Genomic DNA, 23,390 nt, shown 5'->3' with positions numbered 1-23,390 from the left:
CACTTTGTACCGGCTTGTTTTACACGTGCACCTATTCCAGTTATACCTCAATGCCATGATTAGTTATTTTAATTCCATTAATAACATGATAGTGATAATGCGAGATAAAAGCTCTCCAGGCTTAGGGGGCATTGTCGAAACAAATCTTTGGATTAACTCTGTAAATAGTACCTCTTTCCCGTCTGTGGCACGACTAACTCGTTCTGGGGCGCCAGGTTTGTCTTTGTTTGCACCTGACCTAATCCAGTTTCAGATAATCTCTTAGTATTCAATATAAAGCTTCCACAAATGTGTTCTGCGAAATGGTTCAATAAGTTTAATCTCTTATTAATGGCACATTTATAACTGCTGCGTAGCCTTGCGACGCGTATTCTTTGTATAAGTACTACCGTTCAATTATTAATTTTTGTTAATCTAAATAGTGTTTTTTTTTTTTTATTCCAACGCGTAAAAGTTGTTCGTTGTTCTTTAATAGAGTGGGTGATAATGGAATTAAAGGACATAGCGACAAAATTCTCTCGGCGTGTATGCATTTTTATTTTAACTTTTGTGTTATATTTCTCTCATTTCCTTATTCTAATAAATATATTGTTGAGCTCTAGCAAGACAAGATGAAAGGTACATGTTATTCATATTACAAGGATTTAAACGTTGGCTATGTATATTTTATCTACATTAGTTTTTGCAGCATATGAATTAGTCTCGTCGTTTTCATGCTGTTGGGAGCTCTGAAGGGTCTCCCCCATTTCTTGTAACCGGCATGCAGAACGCAAATATTCTGGATTCTTTTAGTACCAGGAGCTGAGGTTAGGGTTTTTTCAGCATAAAAAGGATTGGTTTGGGGATCGGATGGGGAAAGCATCGGTATTTGCGACCAAGGTCTAGACCTTGTTTTTGACAGCATGGGCAAATAAGCAGCTTGTTCTTTTAAACTCGGCTGAGATGGAAGCTCAATAATTCTGTATTTCCGGCATCTGAATGTATGAAAGTAATGCATGTAGGTCATAAACTTCTCTAGAACAACTGGATCAGTTTCAAACTAAACTTGGCACAAAGCGTCTTTGGGTAAAGGGGATCAAAAATTATTCAAGGAGTCCACGCCCCCTCTAAGTGGGGACGTTGTTAAGATATAGTGAGAAGAAGGTGGAGTCATTTAAAATTTTCTCGGGTACTATTGGGTCAGAAATACCAAAACTCAAATGAAAGCATCCACAAGTTGTGTAAATGCAAGTTTGTTCGCCGGTTGGTCCCTAGGTCAGAATGGGGCCAAAGTTTTTCAAAAGAATATATGGGGCAAACCTGAGTCCTATACTATTCTCGTCAAGACAGGCGCTTGGTGCCATTACCTAGCCATGACCTTAAAAAAATAAAAATCAAATAAAAAAAAAGTACGGCTGCAGTCAATAAAAAAAAAGATGTATATAGGTAATAACAAAGATTGGTGGTAAAAAAAAATAATCATTTTGTTTAATGTGTGTGTGTGACAAATGTTCATGATTAGCCACGTTATGCATTATGATTATGTATTGTATATATATATATATATATATATATATATATATATATATATATATATATATATATATATATATATATATATATATATATATATATATATATATGTAATATATATGTATATATACATATGTATGTACATATATACAGTATATAACAGGTATTATATATATATATATATATATATATATATATATATATATATATATATATATATATATATATATATATATATATATATATATGGCAAATATATTATCGGAAACTATTATCAAAATGGCATAATTATTGGATCTCATTCTGATACTCTCATAAAATAAGCAATTCAAATCCTCAAATTGCTCGTATATATTGATATCTGTGGATATCACCTCGACCCCGAAATTGTTTTTCATTCCTCTCTTCGTTACTGAACTGGTTTATCGATATCATTCCCTTAATCCTAATGACGTCCATGTGTAGCTTCAGTCTACCCGGATTCCAAGGAAGTTTTTAATGTGGCCTTCGGGATTTCATTTGACAAAAGGCAAAATTTTTTCCTCCTGATTAATTTACAGATTGATGATTCCATAAGTCTATACACCAAGTCTTCTGGAATTTAATTGATTGCTTCTTTACAGGTTTTTCTGTCTATGCATCCTTTTCAGTTGCCTGTTATCTTTTACTCTGTTTTTCTGTCCAGCAATGAGATTTTAATAATGGTTGTAAAATTATCGTGTTTTTTTTTTTTTTTTCATTTCTAAGATTCTTGTAATGATATACTTTATTATTGCTCCCAAAAATATTATTTTAGTGATGTTTACACAGTTATGTCGTTTTCGTTCCCATTACGTGTATACAAAAAAAAAAATTCATTTCGCGTATCAAGAACAAATAACTGTTTGTCTTGTATTCATGACACAAGCAAACTCTACATACTGAACTTTCATCATTCCAGTTGTTTATGTTACGTTCATTTGAATTAATTGTAGAATTTATTTCACCATAGGTCAAATGTATGATTTTCAAGCTAAATCCATTTACGGTCGTTCTTTCAGGGAGCTTGGGGCCAGAGAGTGGGCGGAGCTTCTGGAAGTCTTGGCTCTGGTGGTCTGCGGTGAGGACGCTGAAGTCACCGAGGATCTCTTCACAAAGATCCTCACGTCGAGGGGGGTAAGTACCCAACTCTCCCCTACCCCTGCCTCCAATTTACGTGCTCTCTCTCTCTCTCTCTCTCTCTCTCTCTCTCTCTCTCTCTCTCTCTCTTAGGTGGACAGAGCAATGATGAAGCAGTTCATTTGTTTTCAAGTAAATTTCATTCATTGTGCTTTAATTAGTGCCATCATCTTTGTTTATAAAAGAAACTAAAATTAGGCTCAATGACAGTTTTCAGAAAATATGAGACATAAATTAAGAATGATCTGTTAGTCAAGTCGTAAGAGAGATCCTTTTATAGTTATATATTGTATGTGGATGAACGAAAGCTACTTTATAAAACCGATCGTAACAATATTGGTGATTCACAGTTATAATCACGCGTGCTCATAAAATCTTCCTTAACAAGCTAATGGCAGTTTTTAGTAATTTTATTAATCATTGTAATACTTTCGTAGATTCTACGTGACTAATTTACCTGTTGTTACCCAGGTGTTGGAGAAACTCTTCCGACTTATTAATAAGGACGGTGATGGCTTGGTGAGCCGACAGGAAATCATGGACTTCATTGCTAATCTCACGTATGCCCGGTAAGTTACGATCCATTTATTTATTCGATAGTATTCCTTTTTATGCTGTTTTATCATTCGAAGTACATTGTTTAAAGTTTGGGCTGGTGAATGGGCAAGCTTTCACTCGCCCGGGTCCTATGGACGTTGATAAGACTTATTGAGGGAGTTGCTTTTAGGATCCGTTTACTTTTAATCTGTGCAAAGAGAAATTGAAACATAAGGACATTCAATAAGCTACAGTTTTGACATATTGAATGAACTATCCACTAAAGTATCTTTCTTCTTCTTGCCATCTCTCGAATTGTTCCATATAATACTGGGTTGCAGCGTAGATAAGCGTCGTACAACTTGCCCTCACACTCTGCCTTTGACATGTTCGGCTGTTTACCAGTACAATAATGTGTTAATTTAAGTGTTTTTACAAAATGTATTTCAGTGCATCAGATTGTTATATAGTAGCGGTACACTGTTTATTATTATTATTATTATTATTATTATTATTATTATTATTATTATTATTAGTATTATTATTATTATGTAAAACCCAGGTCAACCCTAGTTGTAAACAAAATGGCCCAAGCCCGAGGGGCCCCAACAGGGAAAGCAACCCCTTACAGAAAGGGAAATTCAGAAGTATAGAATAAACTATGAAAGAAAAATAACAATGGAAAATAAATGAGTTAATTAACAGTCAATAAGGTTAATGATTATTAAAACAAATGTGAAAAATAGCGTACTATGAAGTGAGACATGGCAGCCTTCTGCACAAATAATTATTTGCACCAGTGAGAGAGAGAGAGAGAGAGAGAGAGAGAGAGAGAGAGAGAGAGAGAGAGAGAGAGAGAGAGAGAGAGAGACATGTTTCTCAAAACAGACACTTCATCAAGGATGACAATTTTAAATGTTTCACATTGATAAAAAAAACACTCGGTAAAAAGATCTGAATGTGAGGATCCAGTGCTCAATAAAAAGATCTGAGTGTGGGGATCCAGTGCTCTGGACCCCAGTGGTAACTGACGATCATACTTAAGCAACCACAATTTTATTACTCTTGAGTTGGGACCAGTGCAAAGAGAGTTGCATCATCTGCATGAGCAATAAGCGTGTTTTCAAGGCCAAACAAAACCAGTTGTAACTAATTGTAATCTGAGATGAGATCAAACTGATATTTTTTCCCTAGAACAAGTTTGGTATATGTACAGTAATGTTATAAGCCAAGTAGCTTGGTTTTTTTTGTTTTCTGAAAGCAAAATGAAAGCGTAAGATTTTCAGTTAGTGAGAGGGACAGAGATCTTGGGTCTGAAGCCAGTGCAGTTTAATTGCCAAGTATTTCTAAATAGAAGTGATTTCAATTACCTTGACTTAAAGCTGGCTCGAACATTATTGTCGGTACATTTCTATCTCAAGCCATTCATATCTTTAGTTTTTTCTGCGGAAGTGGCGTCAGTTATTATAACATTATTGTTAGGCTCATCATTCACCGGCTGTATACCGGAAGTTGGATATCTTATATAAAAAAAATTCTGCCAGCCAATTCTTGCACGACATCCGAATTCGATCCCCGGCGGGGGAATTATCTTGTGCCCGTTTCCTAAAAATTTCCTTTTGTGCTTCTGTTGACTCTAAGCAGTGAATTATTTCCATGGTAGTTTGCAATCTCATCTGAGCACCAGGTGGCTAACATCCGTAACTACTCCCTCAAAGGGAAAAATGAGCATAGCGGTGGACACAAATGATATTGACGCGGTATTCTATTGATTGATTGATTTAAGGTTACTAAAACTGACGCATTGTGCGAACTTGTAAAAAAGTAGATAAACATCAGTTGCTTCCGCTGTATTTCAAGTGCCTGTTCTGTTAGTGTGTTGGTTCGCGGATTATTCTTATCTGTAGTACATTTCATGTCTTATCAGATAAGAAAGCGCAGAGTATTACATGATTCCTCTACCCCACTCTGCTATCTCTCTCCAGCACCCATCGCCCCCTCCTTGGCGATTATCATATCTGAACTGCTTCCTGAATTGTGATCTGAAGGTAGTGATTTGATTCAGTGGCCTTTATTGTTCATGAAATAGAGCTTTTTGGAAACTACCAACCTTGTGTGTATTTGACATATCTGACAGAAGTAACGCCTTGGGTGTAGCAAATCATGGTATTATATTTTTATAATACATTGAATTACGGGTTTCTTTTCATTTTAACACAAGATGTACCACTTCATTGAGTATTTAGTACTGTATAGAATAACTTTGTTAGGTTTTGCATAACTTATGGTAACTTGTGTGCACATAACTTTGATGCGTTTGTTTGAGCCAGCTGGGTTGCAACCTCATATAACAGATCATAAAACCGATGTTGCCAAGACTTTGGCTGTGCCAAAACATGTGTACGTCATACTTGCCCTCTGTTAAATCATATATACTTGCATCATGATGATAGTTATCATTAATATTTAGTAGTTTCAAGAAACCCTGGAATCACATATCCAGACTCTGTAAGGTTCTACCTTGGGGTTTGTTTTATCGACTGAAACATAAAAATTGGAGCAAACGAAGTTAGTGAAGTTTGGCATCCCTGTGGGAAGAGAGCAGAGTTTAAGTCGGAAAGCAGTGTAGCTGAGGGTGAAGGGACGCTGCAAAGAACAATTAATACGTCGACAGTAAGTTCCGCCTAAGTTACGCAGTAGAGGAACTTCTTACGGGGTACTAATCTTGTAAAACAAACATCCTTTTCTGCTGAAAAATATTTACGTAAACAGAAGGCTCATCCTCATTGACGGTAAACGTGAATGGCTCAGCATTGTTTAAACAGCCGGGATAACCTAATACATTAAAACCTGTTCTTAAAGCTTATGTTATCGACATGTCACGTTGAAGGATATGCGTTGATGTACTACCAGTTAGTCATCGTAGGTGGCATAAAAAAAGGAAGTAAACTCTACTGTGAACTTACGTCAATTGAGATAACCGTACATGATTAGCCCTTCTCAAGAATCCAACGCGGAGGAGTTTAAATAAGCTTTAGGAGGTTTAGAGGATTACAAACGATATTTTGTATTGTTGGTGATAGCAGTTGTTTATTTTTCCTGTATCTTAATTCACCTTTATTATTGTTGGTTTCCTTTTATTATTATGCATGACTCTTGGGCCTTGGTTATTTTAGAAACGCACCTGTCAAAGCAGTTGTTTATATCTATAGCTCAATTTTCACTAACTTTATAGTGAAAAAATGTCTTTATTTTAAGGGAAATGTTAAATCATATTTCTTGTTAGTATTGGCGTAGTTGCAGTCAGTCACGTAATTATCATTTCACTGTTCAGCGTGAGGGCCAGGTATTCCAATAATACCAAATATTGATGGACTGATTGTGGCATTGTTTAGATTTTGCTATATTTTGATTCACGCAATAATTGCAAACACTGGAGCTGACTTTTAATTGCTGAGAATGGCTTGCACTTTTAACGTCATATGTGATTGAAGTATTCACTCGGCACTTATTGCATAAAACTGTCAAAGAAAATTAATGTTTTATAGTGAGTGCAAAATGCGTAATACTCTGCATTCGTATACGAACATTGTTGTAACCATCGTTATGATGCCAGGTTGATAACCATATTTATGACGCCATCTTTGATAACCGTAATTATGATGTCATTTTTAATAACCATATTTATAATGCCAGCTTGGCAACCATAGTTAATTTGCCTGTGTTCGTGACCATAGTTGTCATGACACCTGTTTTGATAATCATAATTATGAGTCCTGTTTCCAGGACCGCATTTTATGACATTTTTCATGACATGGTTGTTGTGACACATGTTTCCATGGTCGTAGTTGATTTTTTTCAATTCCTGTTGCAGTAACCATAGTTATGACTCTCGGGAACCATATTTATATCTAATGTTTCAGTAGCCATAGCTGTGACTTGTTTCCATGCTCATAATTAATGACACCTATTTCGGTAACCACGGTTAAGGTGCCTGTATGCATGACCATAGCTGTTAGAAGGCCTGTTTCTGTATCAGCATAGCTTTGACGCTGGGTTTGATGACTCGTTGTTGTGACCCTGATCATTAGATGAAACCGAACCATAGCAGACAATTATTACTCAGTGGCATTGTCAACTTTCTGGTTATGAACGTAACTTAAGGTCACTCTTGTGATTTTTTTTCCAGAATGGGGTCGTCCGTCAAATCAACATTTGCATTTTTAAAAAGTATAAAAAGAAAAATTATACTGCAATGTCCAGGAACTTATAACATAGGAGGCATGCTTAAGAAATCCTCCAAATGAGGGACATAGTTTTTTAAAGTGAATTCTTATGATCACATACGGAGTAGAGATTTCAGTGTGAAACATGATGAGGGAAAATGTCCTAATGTACTATCGAAACAGCGCGCGCGCGTACACACACACACACACACACACACACACACACACACACACACACACACTGAGTTTTAAGTGGGAGACCACTTTTGTATAGATATTTGACCTGTATTGCTTAATCTCCACAGTCTATTGCCTAATCATAATAAACGTTGTGTTACATATTTAAACGCTTCTTTTTTTTTTTTTGGTATAGAAAATGGTCTTTGGTTGTATATTCTGCAGGCATATTAAATTCAAAGGAATATAAACTGTATGCTTTGCATCGACTGTATGTGACTAAAGACGTAGTTTAGATCCCACGTTACAGTTTACAATTTGCTTCTTTTTTTCCGGATCCCACTGAACCCAAGACGTTCCGTGAGACCTACAAATTCATTTGTCATATTGACAACAGGACAGAGACATTCTGAGATTTATGTGGCGTACTCCATAATAATTGTTAAGTTCACAATATCACAGCGCTCAGTAGATAGATGAAAACATAGCTCGTACTCTCCCGTACATTAAAACAATAAACTAAAGGCGAAGAAAATTGACGAATTGCTTCTTTCTGCAAAAACCATTTAAAAGATCACTGTGCCAGGTAAAACGATGTGTGATTTGTGGTTCCCGTTTGCAAAGGAGGGAGGGGGAGTAGGGTGCTTTCGTATGGCCTAGAATCCGGTTGTATAGCCATTAATATTCTTACTCAAATTTGATTGACGTCTAGGCATTAACGACCAATTCTAATTAAGATTAAACGAGGAAATCTTGCAGGCACCTCAAAACATTGATTGCACTTTGTAATCGGGTTGCAGAGATAAAAGTAAAACTGTCCTGTGAAAAAATTGGGAGGGAGTCTAATCACTATTGCCTTGAAAGTAAATACTGTATATCCCCCCTTAAAATGGGTCGTTGGTTCGCGTATAATGGCGTTCATCTTTCCTGCAACGTTCATTTACTGCATATTATTGAATCTCCCTTATTCCCTGCTGAAATTATATAAGTGATCGTGATCAAGAGGTGCTTTTGACTGCTAATGGTACAGGAGTCTGACCGTGATGACAGCCAAGACCCGTAGTGTGGGTTTATATATATATATATATATATATATATATTATTGTTATATATATATATATATATATATATATATATATATATATATATATATATATATATAATATCCTACGCTTGAATAGTTTAATGTAGCTGACAAGTATAGTAGTCTTGAGATATTAAGGTGTTATGTTGTAAAAGGCCATCGTTGCATATTTCAACCTACAATGCCTTTCCATATAAAAGGGTAATTTTTCGTCTCTTGCAATTGACTATTCTAGGTGTTTATTCATTAGCAGTTTATCCTTTTCATGAGTATTTTGAGGATCTTATCAGCTCTTAACAGAGGAAAAAAATTAGATTATGAAAGTATGTAATGTTTTAAGTGTATTCATTAATGAATGAAAATATGTCTCTTCTCTTGATAAGTGTGTCAAAATTTACAAAAGTATACGAAAGAGTTCTCTTTAAAATTTTCATGATGGAAAATATGGAATCTAGCTAATACTGTATAGTTACTAAAAAGGCAAGAAATATAGGGTGCAAAATATATATAAAGTAAATAGGTTTGAATTGCGATATGGATCATATATTAATAAGTATGGATATGTATCCACACTATACTTGAAAAAAAAAAAAAAGCAATCAGTCTCAAAGTTGGTGAAGTATGTCAAAAAAATTATGCTGGAATATTTAAAAGAAAAAGACCAAACATAGCTGATATGATGAATTAGGCTGTATTCAAGTGATATTCATATCAAGAGAACTGAAGGATGAGGGGATAAAGTGGTATAAAGTTAATTATGCAGATATATTGTTGCAGCTTAGATTACAAGCCAGTATGGGACTGATGTAATTAGAGATTAAAAAAAAATCTTACTGCCCATTACTGCAAGTGTGTACGAATGGCACTGAAAAGCTGCTGAACAAGTTCTAATCTGGTTTCCATTCTGGCACTAAAGCTATGGACAGTTTTTACCATAGTTTTGTCTCGTTCAAATTATTTTGAAGGCTGTCCCCGTTCTGTCTGAAACCAACCAAGGAAACCGATCGGTCAAAATTCTCTCTCTCTCTCTCTCTCTCTCTCTCTCTCTCTCTCTCTCTCTGTGAAGAACGTCCGGTCTCTTAAATTTTTGTCTGACTGATAACGAACATGTTCGCGCTATGAATCAGCCTGACGGGATTCGGAGTCGTTCCTCTGCCTTTTAAATATCGGCTCGCGTCGGAAACAATCGCACTCGGGCCAGAGCTCGAGACGGACGTCAACGGCAGCATAGTACAAGAACACCCGAAGAAAGTCACGTTGATCGAGCGTTGACTTCTTCCTTTCTTGGGCGTGTTCCTCCTTGCTTTCTTTTTTAAATATTTTATGCTGTATCATTTATCATCGAATTACCGCAGTTCGAGTCGTGTAATTTCTAAATTATCTCAGACTTGTTTCAGTGATTTTAATAGTTTATTACTGCAGTCATAGTGAAATTATTTATAATTCCTATCTCGTTAATGATTTAGAATTCATCTATCGTTGTAAATTATTTAAATTATATAATTTATCGTAGTCTTAATTTATTTAAACGTTAATTATTTAAGTCATATATAATTCAAGTATCGTAGTCTTATGTTATCTAACTGTAAATTATTTCATTAATGTATCATTTATTTATCGTAGTTTAAACTTGTATATCTATTCATGCGACAGAAGTTTAGACAGAGAAAACAGCGACTCCTCTCTGATAAGATACCGATTTGAAATAGCCGAACGTTTCTACTGCTTATTTATAAATATTTTAATTAATCTTGAAAAATTTATATATGTCGTAAACCTCATCTCATAATAATTTATATATCGAGCACTGAACGCTTACGGAGCGGTTAACCAGCTAGTTAATTTAAGTAATAAGCAGTTAACGACATAATCATTGTAAACCTGATCTAGAATAATTTAAATACCGAACAAAATGAGCACGGACGTCGAAGCGAACAGAATTACGGACTGCCCGAAATGTGGCCCCCGAGTGCAAGGGATGAAAAGCACTGGTTTTTGTGCTTGCTGCAGAATGATCACCAACTGCTGCAAGCGGCATGCACGCCGCAAGTTCCTTTCCAGGACAATGTCGCAAATATCTCAAGGATGGTAAGTGAACACCTACAGTCATGTTCCTCACCTGTGAGAGTCACTTTTACTATTTAGTGGTGGTATTATTATCATGTAGACCATTAGCGTAAGAGTTCAGTGTTCGGGTTTATCTGTTGTGTTGGCTGAAAGCTAACATAGACATGTAGTGCAATTGAGTGGCTGACCAAGATGAGTATATAAGATACGTCTTGATGAGGGGTAGGTTTCAAAAGAAAATGTGAACTGTAGCCATTAGGTAATATAAAAAGTTGTTTTGAAATAAGTTCAGTTTTAAAGAAGAATATCCAGACATTTTTACAATAACAGTTGTAGAAATGTCTGGATACTCGATTCGCCAATGATTTATTTTTTTTCAATACACGCTCAGAATTGAGATGTAAGAGGAGGCCTGAACGTAAGGTTAACGTTCTTAGTTACTAATAATCGAAGAAAAGAAACGTTTCTGAGCAGAATGTTCCTCTGTGTTGTAGGAATTGTAATGAGCCATAGTGCGGTCATTTTTTTTTTATGATTTTCGACTGTGCTTGCTAATGACTGGGAAAGTTTTGGGATGTTTTCCTTAACCTCCGAAGCCATGCGAGGTAATGAGTTGATTTATGAATGCTATGTGATACAGTATTATTCATAGTATTCGGTTATTGAGGTCATTTCGGTATTTGAATGAGTGGTATCATCGAGCAATATCACTCATGATATGTGCGCAACTCTGTCGCCTTAGTAGGACTGAATGTTTGTAGCTTCAGTGCTGTGTTGTCGTGAAAAAACCGCTGTCTTTTCTGTAAATAAAGTCATGGCTTTGGAAAAAAAAAAAGTCAAATGCTGTTTCAAAGTTTGTTCAGAATTGCTTGTGCCGAAAACAGCTAGTCGAAAGTAGAAAGGTGGAGATGTAAGAATTTATGAGTAAATAAATGTAAACAGAAAAGGTTACACAATGGAATAGAACAGTCCTCTCCCTTGATTCATTTCCTTCTCTTCCAACTGAAGAACCTCGGGTTTTATCCTGGCCAGAAACAACTTGGTTGGCTCTTTCTCTTAATCCTATTGTGCCTTGATTCACGTAACTATTGAACTAAGTGCCAGTTGGTCAGTCGACTGCTGTGTTGTATCTGGAGGTGGGGAGAAGGAAGGATGAAGAAAGGAAAAATGGGCTGTGGTTAGTGATCCATCAAACTGTATGTCATCAGAATCAAAATATCAGCGCCTCGATGAGGTTATCCTTATCAAACCAAGGTTAGATCGACTCTCTCTCTCTCTCTCTCTCTGACTTTTACACATATTTAATCGCCAGCAGGTTCGGACAGGCTGAGCAAGAATGTACCGCTAAACTTTGGAAAGTCTTTTGGATGCTCAGATTCATCTCTGAGAACAAATTTTGCTATGGCCTCTACGGTGTTTGTACCGCCCGAGCGTGTAATATGGTATGGTATGGTAATGAAGTGACAAAAAGCCTGCTAATCTCATACTAACTGTCGGGAGCTAACCAGCCCATTCTTTTATATTTGTATATGTGTGTATGTTAACTCATTTGGAAGCTAAAATAGTAAACTGACAATGAAAACTAAAACTCCATTTTTTTTTTTTTTTTTGTATCGTAATCAACGCCCCAACCCATATCGCGCAATTGTTTGTATTATGTTCGTGTAACCATTATAACCCTTGTTACATAATTATTGGTGTTGTTACAACCGCTTATACAGTGTTTTCAACAGAGGTGTAATTTTTACACTCTTTTCATCGTTCTTGTTTGTGTTGTTTGCTTTAAGCTTGATTTATATATAAACAAGTCCTTCCCACGAGAGAGAAAAAGTGTATTCAGAAGTCCATAAACCCTTAGTATTAATTTCTTGATATTGATAGTTTAACACTCAGAGTTATCATGAAATAAGTGCTAAATTAAAAAGTGATAAATGGTGTGAACAAATATGAACAGGAATCCCAGTGGAATTATAACTGCGAACCTAGTCAGCTTATCCGTATGAATCCCAGGGAAATTATAGATACGAATCCTAAATAAATTATGCAGCTCACAGTTACAGGTAACTGTGATTGCCGACTTTGGTATAACAAGTGAAGAAATTATGGAATGCATGGTAGATAATCTTGCGGAATTAATTGTAACTTATTGATTACACTTATTGATTGCATTGTGCAAAGAAGGAAGTCCGCTGCGTCCTTGTCGACTTAATTGCATTTTAACGTATTAATAACTTGTTGTACATTCCGTATCATATGACTTCTTTTACAGACTTTGCATAGTTTTTACCTTCATTTCTTCAGAGTTTATTTGAAATAACACACACGTACCAAAAAACGACAATATAAATGAATAAAGTCCATTCTCCTTGTCAAAAGTTTAATGCCTATTGGAAGGGCCCATAGCATTTGTCCAGCTGCGGCTTATTTATTGTCCTGGCTGTTATGCGAAACACCTTCCCCATTTTCATCAGATTTAGACTTATGTCGATTGAAACATTTTGGTCTGTTCCAGTCCTAGGACGGGCTTCACGAGAGAAAATCTGGAATGGCTGGAACAACTCTTTCGTCAAGCGTTGGGTCACAAACAAGAACTTTCCTTCGATGACTTCAAAAAGATTGTACACTCCCGAAATGTAAGTTGTTTTTCATAATTTTTTTTTATTAAATGATACAAAGTGTTCACTGATTTTACATTTTTATTTATATATAAACTGGGTTTGAATGGTGTGTCAGCAGGAGTTACAGTGTAACGGTGTTTTCTCTATTCTCTTTCTACACTGCATCTCCCTTTCATACAGCACACCAAGGCAACTGTTTTATTTGTCCCACGCAAGCTGGGATCTGTTCTCTTTGGAATACTTTCCCTAGGAATTGAGATTCTTCAGATATTATACAGTAATCGCATGAAATTTAGTAAAAGACATTGCAATTTATATGAATCGTGTCTTTGCATTCTTAGAATATATACTGTAGAGTTGGAAAATGTATCATCGAGGCCCTTCAATATTTTGTCGTTTTAGAAAATTTACTCGTCGTGTACAAACAATTATCCCAAGAATATAGTAGCAAAATTTCCTGTCCTGAATATTCCACTTTTCATTGTTACTATGCTTATTTTATTTTTGTTCTTTTACCCTTTTTTGTAGTCCTTTTTCGCGGAGAGGGTGTTCCAGATTTTCGACCGAGACAACAGCGGCACTGTCTCCCTGTCAGAATTTCTCGATGCCATGCACCAGTTTGCCGGAAAGTCACCCAATGATAAGATCAAGTTCTTGTTTAGGGTCTACGACTTAGATGGTGAGTATTAAACTTTATCTTTCAGGCCAAAAAAAATGGGATTATTAATTTTCAAGACTAAAGAGTTTGAAGATCGCGGAAAAATAAGAGAAAGGGGGCAGAACAAAATTGAGTGATGCAATTTTTTATATTATTTTTACTTATGACTAATTTCTCAGCTGTGTTGGTTGCATAGCTTTAAATTTTTAAGTGCATTACAAATTTAAAATTCAACTAAGTACATAAGAACATGTAATGCATCCAGGATTTTCATTTTGCAACCCCGTAAACTTACAATTAATTATTCTGTTTATTATATAGTTATAGTGCATACAAGTTGCATGTAATTCTTAATGACAAGCAAAATTAAAATTCTTACAAAATCTGAAGGTGTAATGGTCCAGTAGTTGTTGAATATAAAACCCTGAATGACTTGTCTCCAAGCGCTGAATTACCCTGCGAGACCTTGGCATTGCTGAGTTTTAACCTCTATTGGGAGCTCCCTTGTCCAGGATACACCTATACACATTTTCTTTTCTAGGCTGTGAATGATCTTATAAAAATTCCATCGCCTGACCATTAACACAATTTCGAAATTCGTATAGTTCAGTGACTTAGCAGTTTTCATCTTTGTATTAAAGTCCCCTTTAATTTAGAAATATATACGTCCATTAGCCAACTGCAAAGTTTTCAATTAGCCTTTTATTGCCAGAATAAGAACTCCGCCTCGGGATTTTTAACGTAAATTGGAAACTCGTCCACTGGCCACTTACTTTGTGCCAATTCTCTCTTGCTAAATCTTTAACTAAAACTCGAAGTTTAAAGCTTGCATTTAAAATGTTTCCGTCGCTAGATAGGTAGATTTAACCCGAAATTTAAAACGTATGATGACCAGTTAAGCAGTGACGACTTAAGAAGTTTCTGTTGCTTGAGCTTTAACACAAACTCGAAATATGGAGCATAAAGTAACAGTGACGCCTTAGAAAAGACTGTTGCCAGAACTTTCCACCTAAACGCGAAACTAGAGTATCCAATAACTATTCCCGTAACCATTCTATTCTCAGGCGACGGACTGATCCAACAGAGCGAGCTGCAGAAGGTGATGAAGGCGTGCATGGAAGAAAATGGCATGAAATTCAGTGACGAACAGATCGAAGATCTGACTCTGGCCTTATTTGAAGATGCTGACACCCAGAAGCAGGGAGCTATCACTTACGAGTCCCTCAAGGCTCAGTTAGAAAAGCACAATGGACTCCTGGAAAATCTCTCCATAAGGTAATTGGTGCGATGAATTTATTAAACTGCATTTTCTTAAATACTGACTGATTACGTGTATGTTGTAACTATGCATAATTTTTCTGCATAAAGTATGCCAACTGTGATAATTTTAATTTGATCTCAAATTGAATAAGTCTCCTACTGTACAGGGTAATCTGTTTATTTCCTTAAAGTAACGTAAAATACTAATTATATTTTATTTTCTACACTGCTATTTTTCTCGCCACAGCATAGACAGATGGCTAGTGCCTCCAAATTTGGGCAGCAACAAGGAGTCTGCCAAGAACCGCATGAGCAGACTGAAACCCTACCAGATGAGTCTTCCCTACATGAAGAATAATTACGTCTATTTGTCTTTCCTTCTCGGCTACATCGCCGTTAATCTTGGTCTCTTCATTTCTCGTGCCGTGCAATTCCAAAAGGAGAATGGATTTTACATAGTTGCAAGAGCGTGTGGTAAGCCTTGCAATATATAGTCATCTTGTCAGCAGTAATTCTGTGGAATTAAAAGTTGTGGAACCTTTTTCATTTCTTCTAGTAAGAAGACTTTTGTCGGTGTAATTTTCGAAAGTAAGTGAGGAAGATAAATTCACACTTGAACAAACCCCCTTTATAATACAGTACCCATCTATTTTCGTTTACACAGGTCAGTGTCTCAACTTCAACTGCATGTTTGTTTTGGTGTTAATCTTAAGGCAATGTATAACTTACCTGAGGTCGATGGGAGCATCTGCGATCTTGCCTCTAGATCAGCACCTTTATCTCCACAAGATGTGTGGCTGGGTCATCTTCATCTTTTCATTTGTTCATACCCTGATGCACTGCATCAATTTCCGTGAGTATTATTACGAGTTATAAGTTGTACATCTTTTAAGTGAACTCGCTGTGCACAAAGCCATAGTAACCAAGCCTATTATACACTGCAGTAAGGGTCCCCGCTGGTATAAGGCCAATTTAGTTTAAAACCAACCAACCAATAAGTGGACATAGCTTTCCTTTTTGAAGTGAAATTCAGGTAGTCATTTTCTTTACATTTATTTTTTTTTTACCCTTGAACATTATATCATCGGAAGTGTGTTATATAAACTCTATGGCCTTTCAACTTTTTCTATATTTCATGCTCACTATGAATAATAAAGTATTTAAATATTTATATTTGGGAATAGCAACAGCAATTACCTAAGTGTTCCTTTCTTGCTCAGCTCTGAATATTGCACCCAACTTGGTGGTCAACAACCAAACATACACAGCTGCCGAGTGGCTCTTCACCATGAAACCAGGTTTGTTCGGACTGATCGGGGGCATAGCGAATCCGACAGGTGTGGCTCTCATGGTCATTTTGACGTTGATGGTGATTTGCTCTCAACCATTCGTCAGAAAGTCTGGGTATTTTGAGGTGAGTTCTACTTTTTTTCCTTGAAATGCGCATGTATTTTCGTGGATTAGCCAGGATTTCAGTCGGTGGAACAAAAGTTTATTTGGTAAACTTTAGCTTTATAGCTTTACAAAGTTTTGCTAATATTTTATTATATATCTTTCAGCCGTGGAACACGTACTTCATACCTTTGTGGCTTGTAGATTATAAAGTATTAGTTATATTTCTTTACATTTATGATTTTCATATTTTTGTCCGCTTGCCAAAACTTGAGGGAAGAGCAAGCAGCCCCACACTGCCCCAACCTGGCTACATCCACATACATTCGAAAAGTATATCCCTGTAAAAATAAACTAAGAATGAAGGAATAATCAAAAGTTATGGAAAAGATAGACTTTGTAAACCCCAGTTTCCAGATACAGTGACTACTTTAGCAGTAAAGTTGGACTCACTCTATTCATTCATTATATACAGTACTGTATATGAGGCAGGCTTAGGGCAAATGAAAGAAAGATCAAAATGCAAGCCAAGTTTTCAAGAAATCTTTTTCTCGATATTGTTTACAGGTGTTTTACTGGACTCACTTGCTCTACATAGCTTTCTTCATATTGACCATTTTTCATGGGCCGAATTTCTGGAAGTGGTTTGTGGCTCCAGGCATCATCTTCCTCATAGAAAGAATCCACAGATCAATTAGAATGCGTACTGGGAGAGGAAGGACCTACATCAGGTAAGTTGAGATAAATGCTGTTGGAAATTTCAGTTATTCATAAAGGTTAATATCAAGTGTTTGAAAATAGTGATTACAAAGGTTTTCAGTATACTGGTATAAGAGAATTTTATTCATTCTCCAAGCTTGAATTCCAGTGTCCTAGGAGATTTTAAAAGCTTTCATCAAAGTTTAAAAAGCCACTGTAGAGACATTTTAGTAATTAATTAGGCTTTAATGCCAGTATGCCAGTTAAAGAAATTGTATTCATTCATCAAACCCAAGTGCCAATGTAAGGAAATTTTTGTAAAGTAGTTTGGCCACAAAACTTTCAGAATATACATAAGTGGTGTGAAGCTTTACTCATTCATTAGGTCAGCGAAAGTTGACTGTCTTCATCAGTGATAGGGAACTGGTCATTCATTAAGCTATAATTATTAATTTTGGAAAAATTGAGCCATCCAGCAAACTTAAATGTTTTTTGAAAATTAGTAATAAGCTTAAAGGTTAATTTTGCAACTTAGTGATCATTACGCTTAAAGTTCTGGAAGTAATTTCACTTAATTTAAAAAAAAAAAAGGATTAATCAACATGCACCATTAAATGTGAGAAAAGTTTAAGTATATTGTTGATAAGTGTTTCCGAGTCGTTTCTAAAATTACAACTTTCCCCATAATTTACTCTAGTTTCTGAGTTTTGACTATTCATTTCTTCCTTTAATGCTGTACAGTATTACCAGTATGTACCCTATCTTCCTATGCTCCAATTTTATACTGTACTTGATAAATCCTGACTTTTTGTCATCTTCATGAGTATTTTCTTAAACTTTTAATTTTCTGTGCAATAATTATTGAAGCAATAATTTTGTTCTTTTTACTGTTTTAAAGCTCCGGAGTGTTGTTGCCTTCCAAAGTTATCCACTTGGTTATCAAGCGACCCATGAATTTTCACTTCCATCCTGGCGACTATGTCTTTGTCAACATCCCTGCAATTGCAAAATATGAATGGCATCCCTTCACTATCTCATCTGCTCCAGAACAGGATGGTAAGTATAATGAATGGCATTGCAAAATAGTATAGTGCATTGCATTGCAGGATGGTAAGTATAGTGAATTGCATTGCAAAAGTCTAGTGAATGCGCTTAAATAGATTCAGGTTTACCAGAGAAAATACTGTCCATAGTAGTTCTTTACAGGAAAATTCAGCTGTAAAATTAACATGACATCTCATCACAATTTCATCTTCACCAGAAGAATTTGGCAAGTCTTATGAAAGATCTATAAAGGCATGTTAGAAACTGAGAGTACTGTATTGTACAGTATATACCATTCCATTACTTTTTATTTAATAATTGAGTGATAATTTCATTGATTGTTTATGAGTGTGGGTTTCTGAATTAGCTAAACAGAAATTGATTTTGTAACAAACTTTTTCTTATCAGATGAACTATGGCTCCATATTCGTGCAGTAGGAGAATGGACCAACAGGCTATACAGCTACTTTGAAAAAGCGCAGGAGAAATGTGAACTGCAGCGATGTCAGTTGCAAGTAAATGGACAAGCTCACTGCACATCAATTATAATGCATGATGGAAGCGCTGTTAAGTTGTAAGTCACTGAAAATTTGGAAAAAACAAAATAATTTTATTTTCATTTTAGGTCACATTAAATCCTGTATCAAAGTCAGGTTATTATATTGATTTTTTGGAAGAAAATTAGCTAAGTAATTTAGGTTTATTAAACATAAGTCATGCCTGGAAATGAATTATGTATAGTAGAAAAATTGATTCATTCATGCAGATTGCAAGATAGTTGCAATTTTATTACCAGGCAGTAGTTGCTGTAGTAATATGCATGGTCATTGATTTTACTCTTATTAGATGACTGCTAAATATCCATATCAGTTTTTCAATACAATATTTTCTTTTAGTGAATCTAGGACAGATTTTTATAGTTAACTTCATTTTGCACTCTGTATATGAACATAGAGTACATATGTTTTGAATTTACAGTAATTTCTTATTTTAATACTAAAAGCCAGTGTTATAGTAAGCGCATTTAATTTGGAGAATGTTAAGTACCCAAATTAACTTGTTAACTTTGTAACTTGATAACTTTGTAACTTGATTTGAAAATCAACATTTATAAACACAATAGTATAGAGAGAGAAATAATTATGCCTAGTCTTAACTTTGACCAACGAGGTATCTTGTAATCAGAGGTTTGCTTATCACCTATCTGACACTGCTCTATGCTCCTTTTGTCAGGAGAGTAGACGATGTCAGAGACTTGCAAAAGAAAGGAAGTAGCCCCCATATGGCTGGAACCCCACGAGTGATGGTGACTGCCGAGCCTCCATCAGGTATGAGACAATATTATTTTTTTTTTTTTTTAACTTTCATTGTCCCCATTGTCCCAGCACAGGCTCATGTTTCTCAAGCAGAGGAATATAATCATATTGTACACTTGACGCTTTTCATGCAGAAATATTTATTCTTTCCGTGCTCAGTACAACTGTTTTTGAAATACTGTAACATGACGAGTAGAATACATGTACTATGCTTTGATTTTATGGTTTCATATGTTATATCTAAAGAAGGCTTTGTTGTAATTTCTTAACCCCTAAATTTGGGATATTAGTAGTATTCAAAAATGGTTTTAGGGAATAAAAAAAAATGGCATAGTTAGTTAGTTATAAATGATTTGTTTAACCAGACCTCTGAACTCTTTTAGGGCTCTTCTCGGGCTGGGAAAAGAATGGGGGAAAGAGTACATAAAAAAATTAAGTAGTTAATAAAACACTTTTACACACTTGTCCTGAACTCTGATACATGACAACCAATATAAATGACAGTTCACAAGTACTTAACCAATCTTGATTAGCAGGATCTCTGAAAGTGTGTGTTATCATACATCCCAACAAGTGGCTCTAGCATTAGAGAAGTTTCAAATTTACTGCTCTGCCATGAGTTAACTGTTCTTTTTCTTAGTTAACACCATTCATTATAGTATTGTGTTTTATTAGACTTTAGATTTCCAAATGACTTGGGGTAATAGGTAGCTAGTGCCCCATAAAGATTAAAGGCATCCATTACTGTACATGAAAATTCAAAAGTAAAGGTAGAAGAATTCTTAATTTTGAAAATAAAGGAATACAATTCTGAACTGTAAAACAAGAAATCATTATTGCTTTTTTTAGTAATATTCCTTGGGCCTTACCAAGACCACTACTTTTCTTATAATCAGAGTACTTGACATGGCCTCAGAATATACATAAATATGAAATTAGTTTTCTTTACTTGAAACTGTTTATTTCAAGTTTTTCTTAAATATACCAAATTAGTGTCATTACATTGATTATACAGCTGCAGTTACAAAAACTGTATAGGCTTCCTCTTGTTTAAATGGAGCATTCAGTAATTTTCTCTTTCAGGAAATGTTAATAATCCTGTTGCAGTACGGAGAAATGGAATTACTAATCATGCATTTGAACCTGATAGCAATGGTAACACAGTAGATAAAGAAGAAGAAGAAGAAGGGTCTGTTACTCCCATTCAAGAAATTGATTTAAGTAATCCTATGCCACTAGTACCAATTGAAAAGTCATCCTCGCCTAATACCCCTAATGACAGTTCTGCCCGGAAAAAGATGGAGAAATCTAAATCTGTTCCAGATTTAGAAAAACGTCTCAGAAACCAAGACAGAAATGCCATGTAAGTGTTAATTCAACATAGCATTATTATCTATCATATTAGAAGGTGTGCAGTGAAGGTTACAAATAAATTGCAAGTCACAAACTTGAGCTCCATTTGTATACAGCCACTGTATATTAATGCAGAATGTCCCAAGAAGACCTTTCTTATATACAGTATAAAGAAATTTTTCTTATTTGTAATATATATAGTGAATTTTATTGTTAACATAATTATGAGCTGTGCTTGAATTTTAGATTAAGGCCCCAGACTCGTGCAGCAACAGAAAGAAGATTCTGTGACAGGGCACTTAAAAAGGCCCAAAGTGAGGTTTTGGCAGGCAACTACGAATTTAACGAGAGCTTAGCCAAAAGTTTCAGGTACAAGAATACATTAAAACATTGTGGGAGTATCGTAAGGCTTCAAAGCCAGTGTAACATCAACAATTAGCAGCTTCTGTAGTTAGTGGGCATAAGAATTTCACGTAGTTTAGTGTCTGGTTTCTGATATGGTGATGAGTTCATTTAACCCTGCTAATACTGTGCTGTACTGTAATAACTGCTGGTTTAATGTGAATTTCTTTCCTAGCCTGGACCCTCATCATCCGTCACTAACTTTCTAGTTATTTGAAGTATCTCAGTTTCCCTTCTGTCCTGCAATTACTAAATTTTCCATAATACTGTAATTTAACCATTTCTGTATTTTGGATTAATACTGTGGTATAAAGATATCTTGTCCTTCCCTACTAATGTACTATACTACTTGAAGATTCTTGTCTTCCCTTGCTAATACTGTACTGTGTTGCAATAATAAATTATATTTTATATGAAAGATTCTTATCTTCCAATAATACCACTGTATGTGTACTATACTTTTTATATGCCCCAGATTTCGTCCTTCCTTGCTAATTCACTGCACTTAATAATCCCTTGCTATGATACAAACTCCAGTACTTTTAAGATTCCTTGTTTTCCCTTGCTAAACTTCCTATATAATGATTTTATGTCTTCCCTTCCAAATACTGTACAGTAATACAGTAGCTGCATTATTTCAGTGCCTAATTTCTTTCTCTCCAATAGTTTATCTGTTCCCTTGAACTATTGAAACAGTAGTATATTATACATTTTTCTACAGGTATATTCGTCGAAAACCTAGGGTCATCACACTGGACATACCATCAGATGAAGAAGAATGCAGCAGTGGTTCTGAAGAGGACACCGATAGTGAAGAAATGATGGGTAAAATTACTGATGAAACCCAGACCTGTGTCACAATAGCAGTCCCTAATAATGTCAGTGGTATGTATAAGTTTCAGAATCACTGTGCTTTTAAGAAATGAGGTTATAAATACCCTTAAAATAACTACCGCTTCCATCAGTAATTTTTGAACTTTAGTAAAAATAATTTTCAGTTGAAGAAAATTCTTGAATGATCTCGATCTACAATGAAAAGGTTGAATTTTTATGTTAAATATGAATTGGTTGAACACATTACTTATGTTCAAGAAAATACTCATAACAAATTTTGAACTGATCAGTGTTATCATAGGTAAATTTTAAAAATCCCAATGTTGGTACCTCATACATAACATTGTCTGCTTAGTTGATATTAGCTTTTATTTGCAATTTCATCTACTAATTTGAGCTCAAATACAGTTTTCACAAAAGACTTTTTAGAAACTTGCATGTACAGTTTTTTACGAATGGAATTAAAAAACTTGCATGTACAACTTTTGATTAATGAAATAGTAATTTTGAATAACCTACCTCTCTTCCTAGACACTTCTGCTCTTGCAGCAGAAGAAGGAAGAGTACGCAAAAAGTCACAAGATGCAAAACAACGGCGGATATCTAGACAAGAGGAAAGGCAAATGAGAAGAAAAAGTAGGCGGGAGGAAATCATTGCAGAGGGTGGATGTGCAATTGGAAAGCCACTTGTTGTATGTATCTTCATAGTTCTGAAGTAACATTTAATTCTTTTCAATATAACGTGGTCTTCTTCAGCTATAATTATGTTCATCATAGCTTATATTGTAGAAAACTTATGGTTTTGCATTGTACAGTGTAGTTTTCTTACTCCCTAGATCTTTGTTGATGGTCCTTTCGGCGCTCCGTCTAGCCACATTTTTCATGCTCAGCATGCAGTTCTTATTGCAACTGGAATTGGAGTTACACCCTTCGCTTCAATTTTACAGTCCATTATGCACAAGTACTGGAAAGCTCGCCACACATGTCCCAAGTGTACGCACTCATGGACATCTGACTTGCCCAAATCTGTTATGAATCTCAAGAAGGTAATTT

The 23,390-nt window shown here is 35.4% G+C and overlaps 1 protein-coding gene across 5 annotated transcripts in view; it reads left to right on the top strand.

Annotated features, from left to right (window-relative positions):
- Nox (NADPH oxidase) overlaps positions 1-23,390 on the top strand; it is a 147,772-nt gene that overhangs the window by 120,278 nt on the left and 4,104 nt on the right. For 2 of the 5 annotated variants that reach the window (XM_067101266.1, XM_067101268.1), the window contains 17 exons: positions 2,553-2,667; positions 3,142-3,239; positions 13,274-13,394; positions 13,908-14,058; positions 15,102-15,312; positions 15,545-15,771; positions 15,962-16,150; positions 16,518-16,711; positions 17,257-17,420; positions 18,287-18,444; positions 18,841-19,006; positions 19,666-19,760; positions 20,832-21,111; positions 21,348-21,470; positions 22,225-22,388; positions 22,869-23,029; positions 23,174-23,383. In XM_067101266.1, coding sequence (XP_066957367.1) covers positions 2,553-2,667; positions 3,142-3,239; positions 13,274-13,394; positions 13,908-14,058; positions 15,102-15,312; positions 15,545-15,771; positions 15,962-16,150; positions 16,518-16,711; positions 17,257-17,420; positions 18,287-18,444; positions 18,841-19,006; positions 19,666-19,760; positions 20,832-21,111; positions 21,348-21,470; positions 22,225-22,388; positions 22,869-23,029; positions 23,174-23,383 — 2,827 coding nt within the window. Of the gene's footprint in view, positions 1-2,552; positions 2,668-3,141; positions 3,240-9,878; positions 10,783-13,273; positions 13,395-13,907; positions 14,059-15,101; positions 15,313-15,544; positions 15,772-15,961; positions 16,151-16,517; positions 16,712-17,256; positions 17,421-18,286; positions 18,445-18,840; positions 19,007-19,665; positions 19,761-20,831; positions 21,112-21,347; positions 21,471-22,224; positions 22,389-22,868; positions 23,030-23,173; positions 23,384-23,390 lie in introns of those variants that run through there. The other 3 variants (XM_067101267.1, XM_067101269.1, XM_067101270.1) reach the window with 2 other exon arrangements.

This window comes from Macrobrachium rosenbergii, chromosome 56 (genome assembly GCF_040412425.1).
Source record: "Macrobrachium rosenbergii isolate ZJJX-2024 chromosome 56, ASM4041242v1, whole genome shotgun sequence".
In the NCBI taxonomy this organism is placed as follows: Eukaryota; Metazoa; Arthropoda; class Malacostraca; order Decapoda; family Palaemonidae; genus Macrobrachium; species Macrobrachium rosenbergii.
The sequence above is the reverse complement of the archived record's forward strand: the minus strand, read 5'-3'. Positions and strand labels throughout refer to the sequence as shown.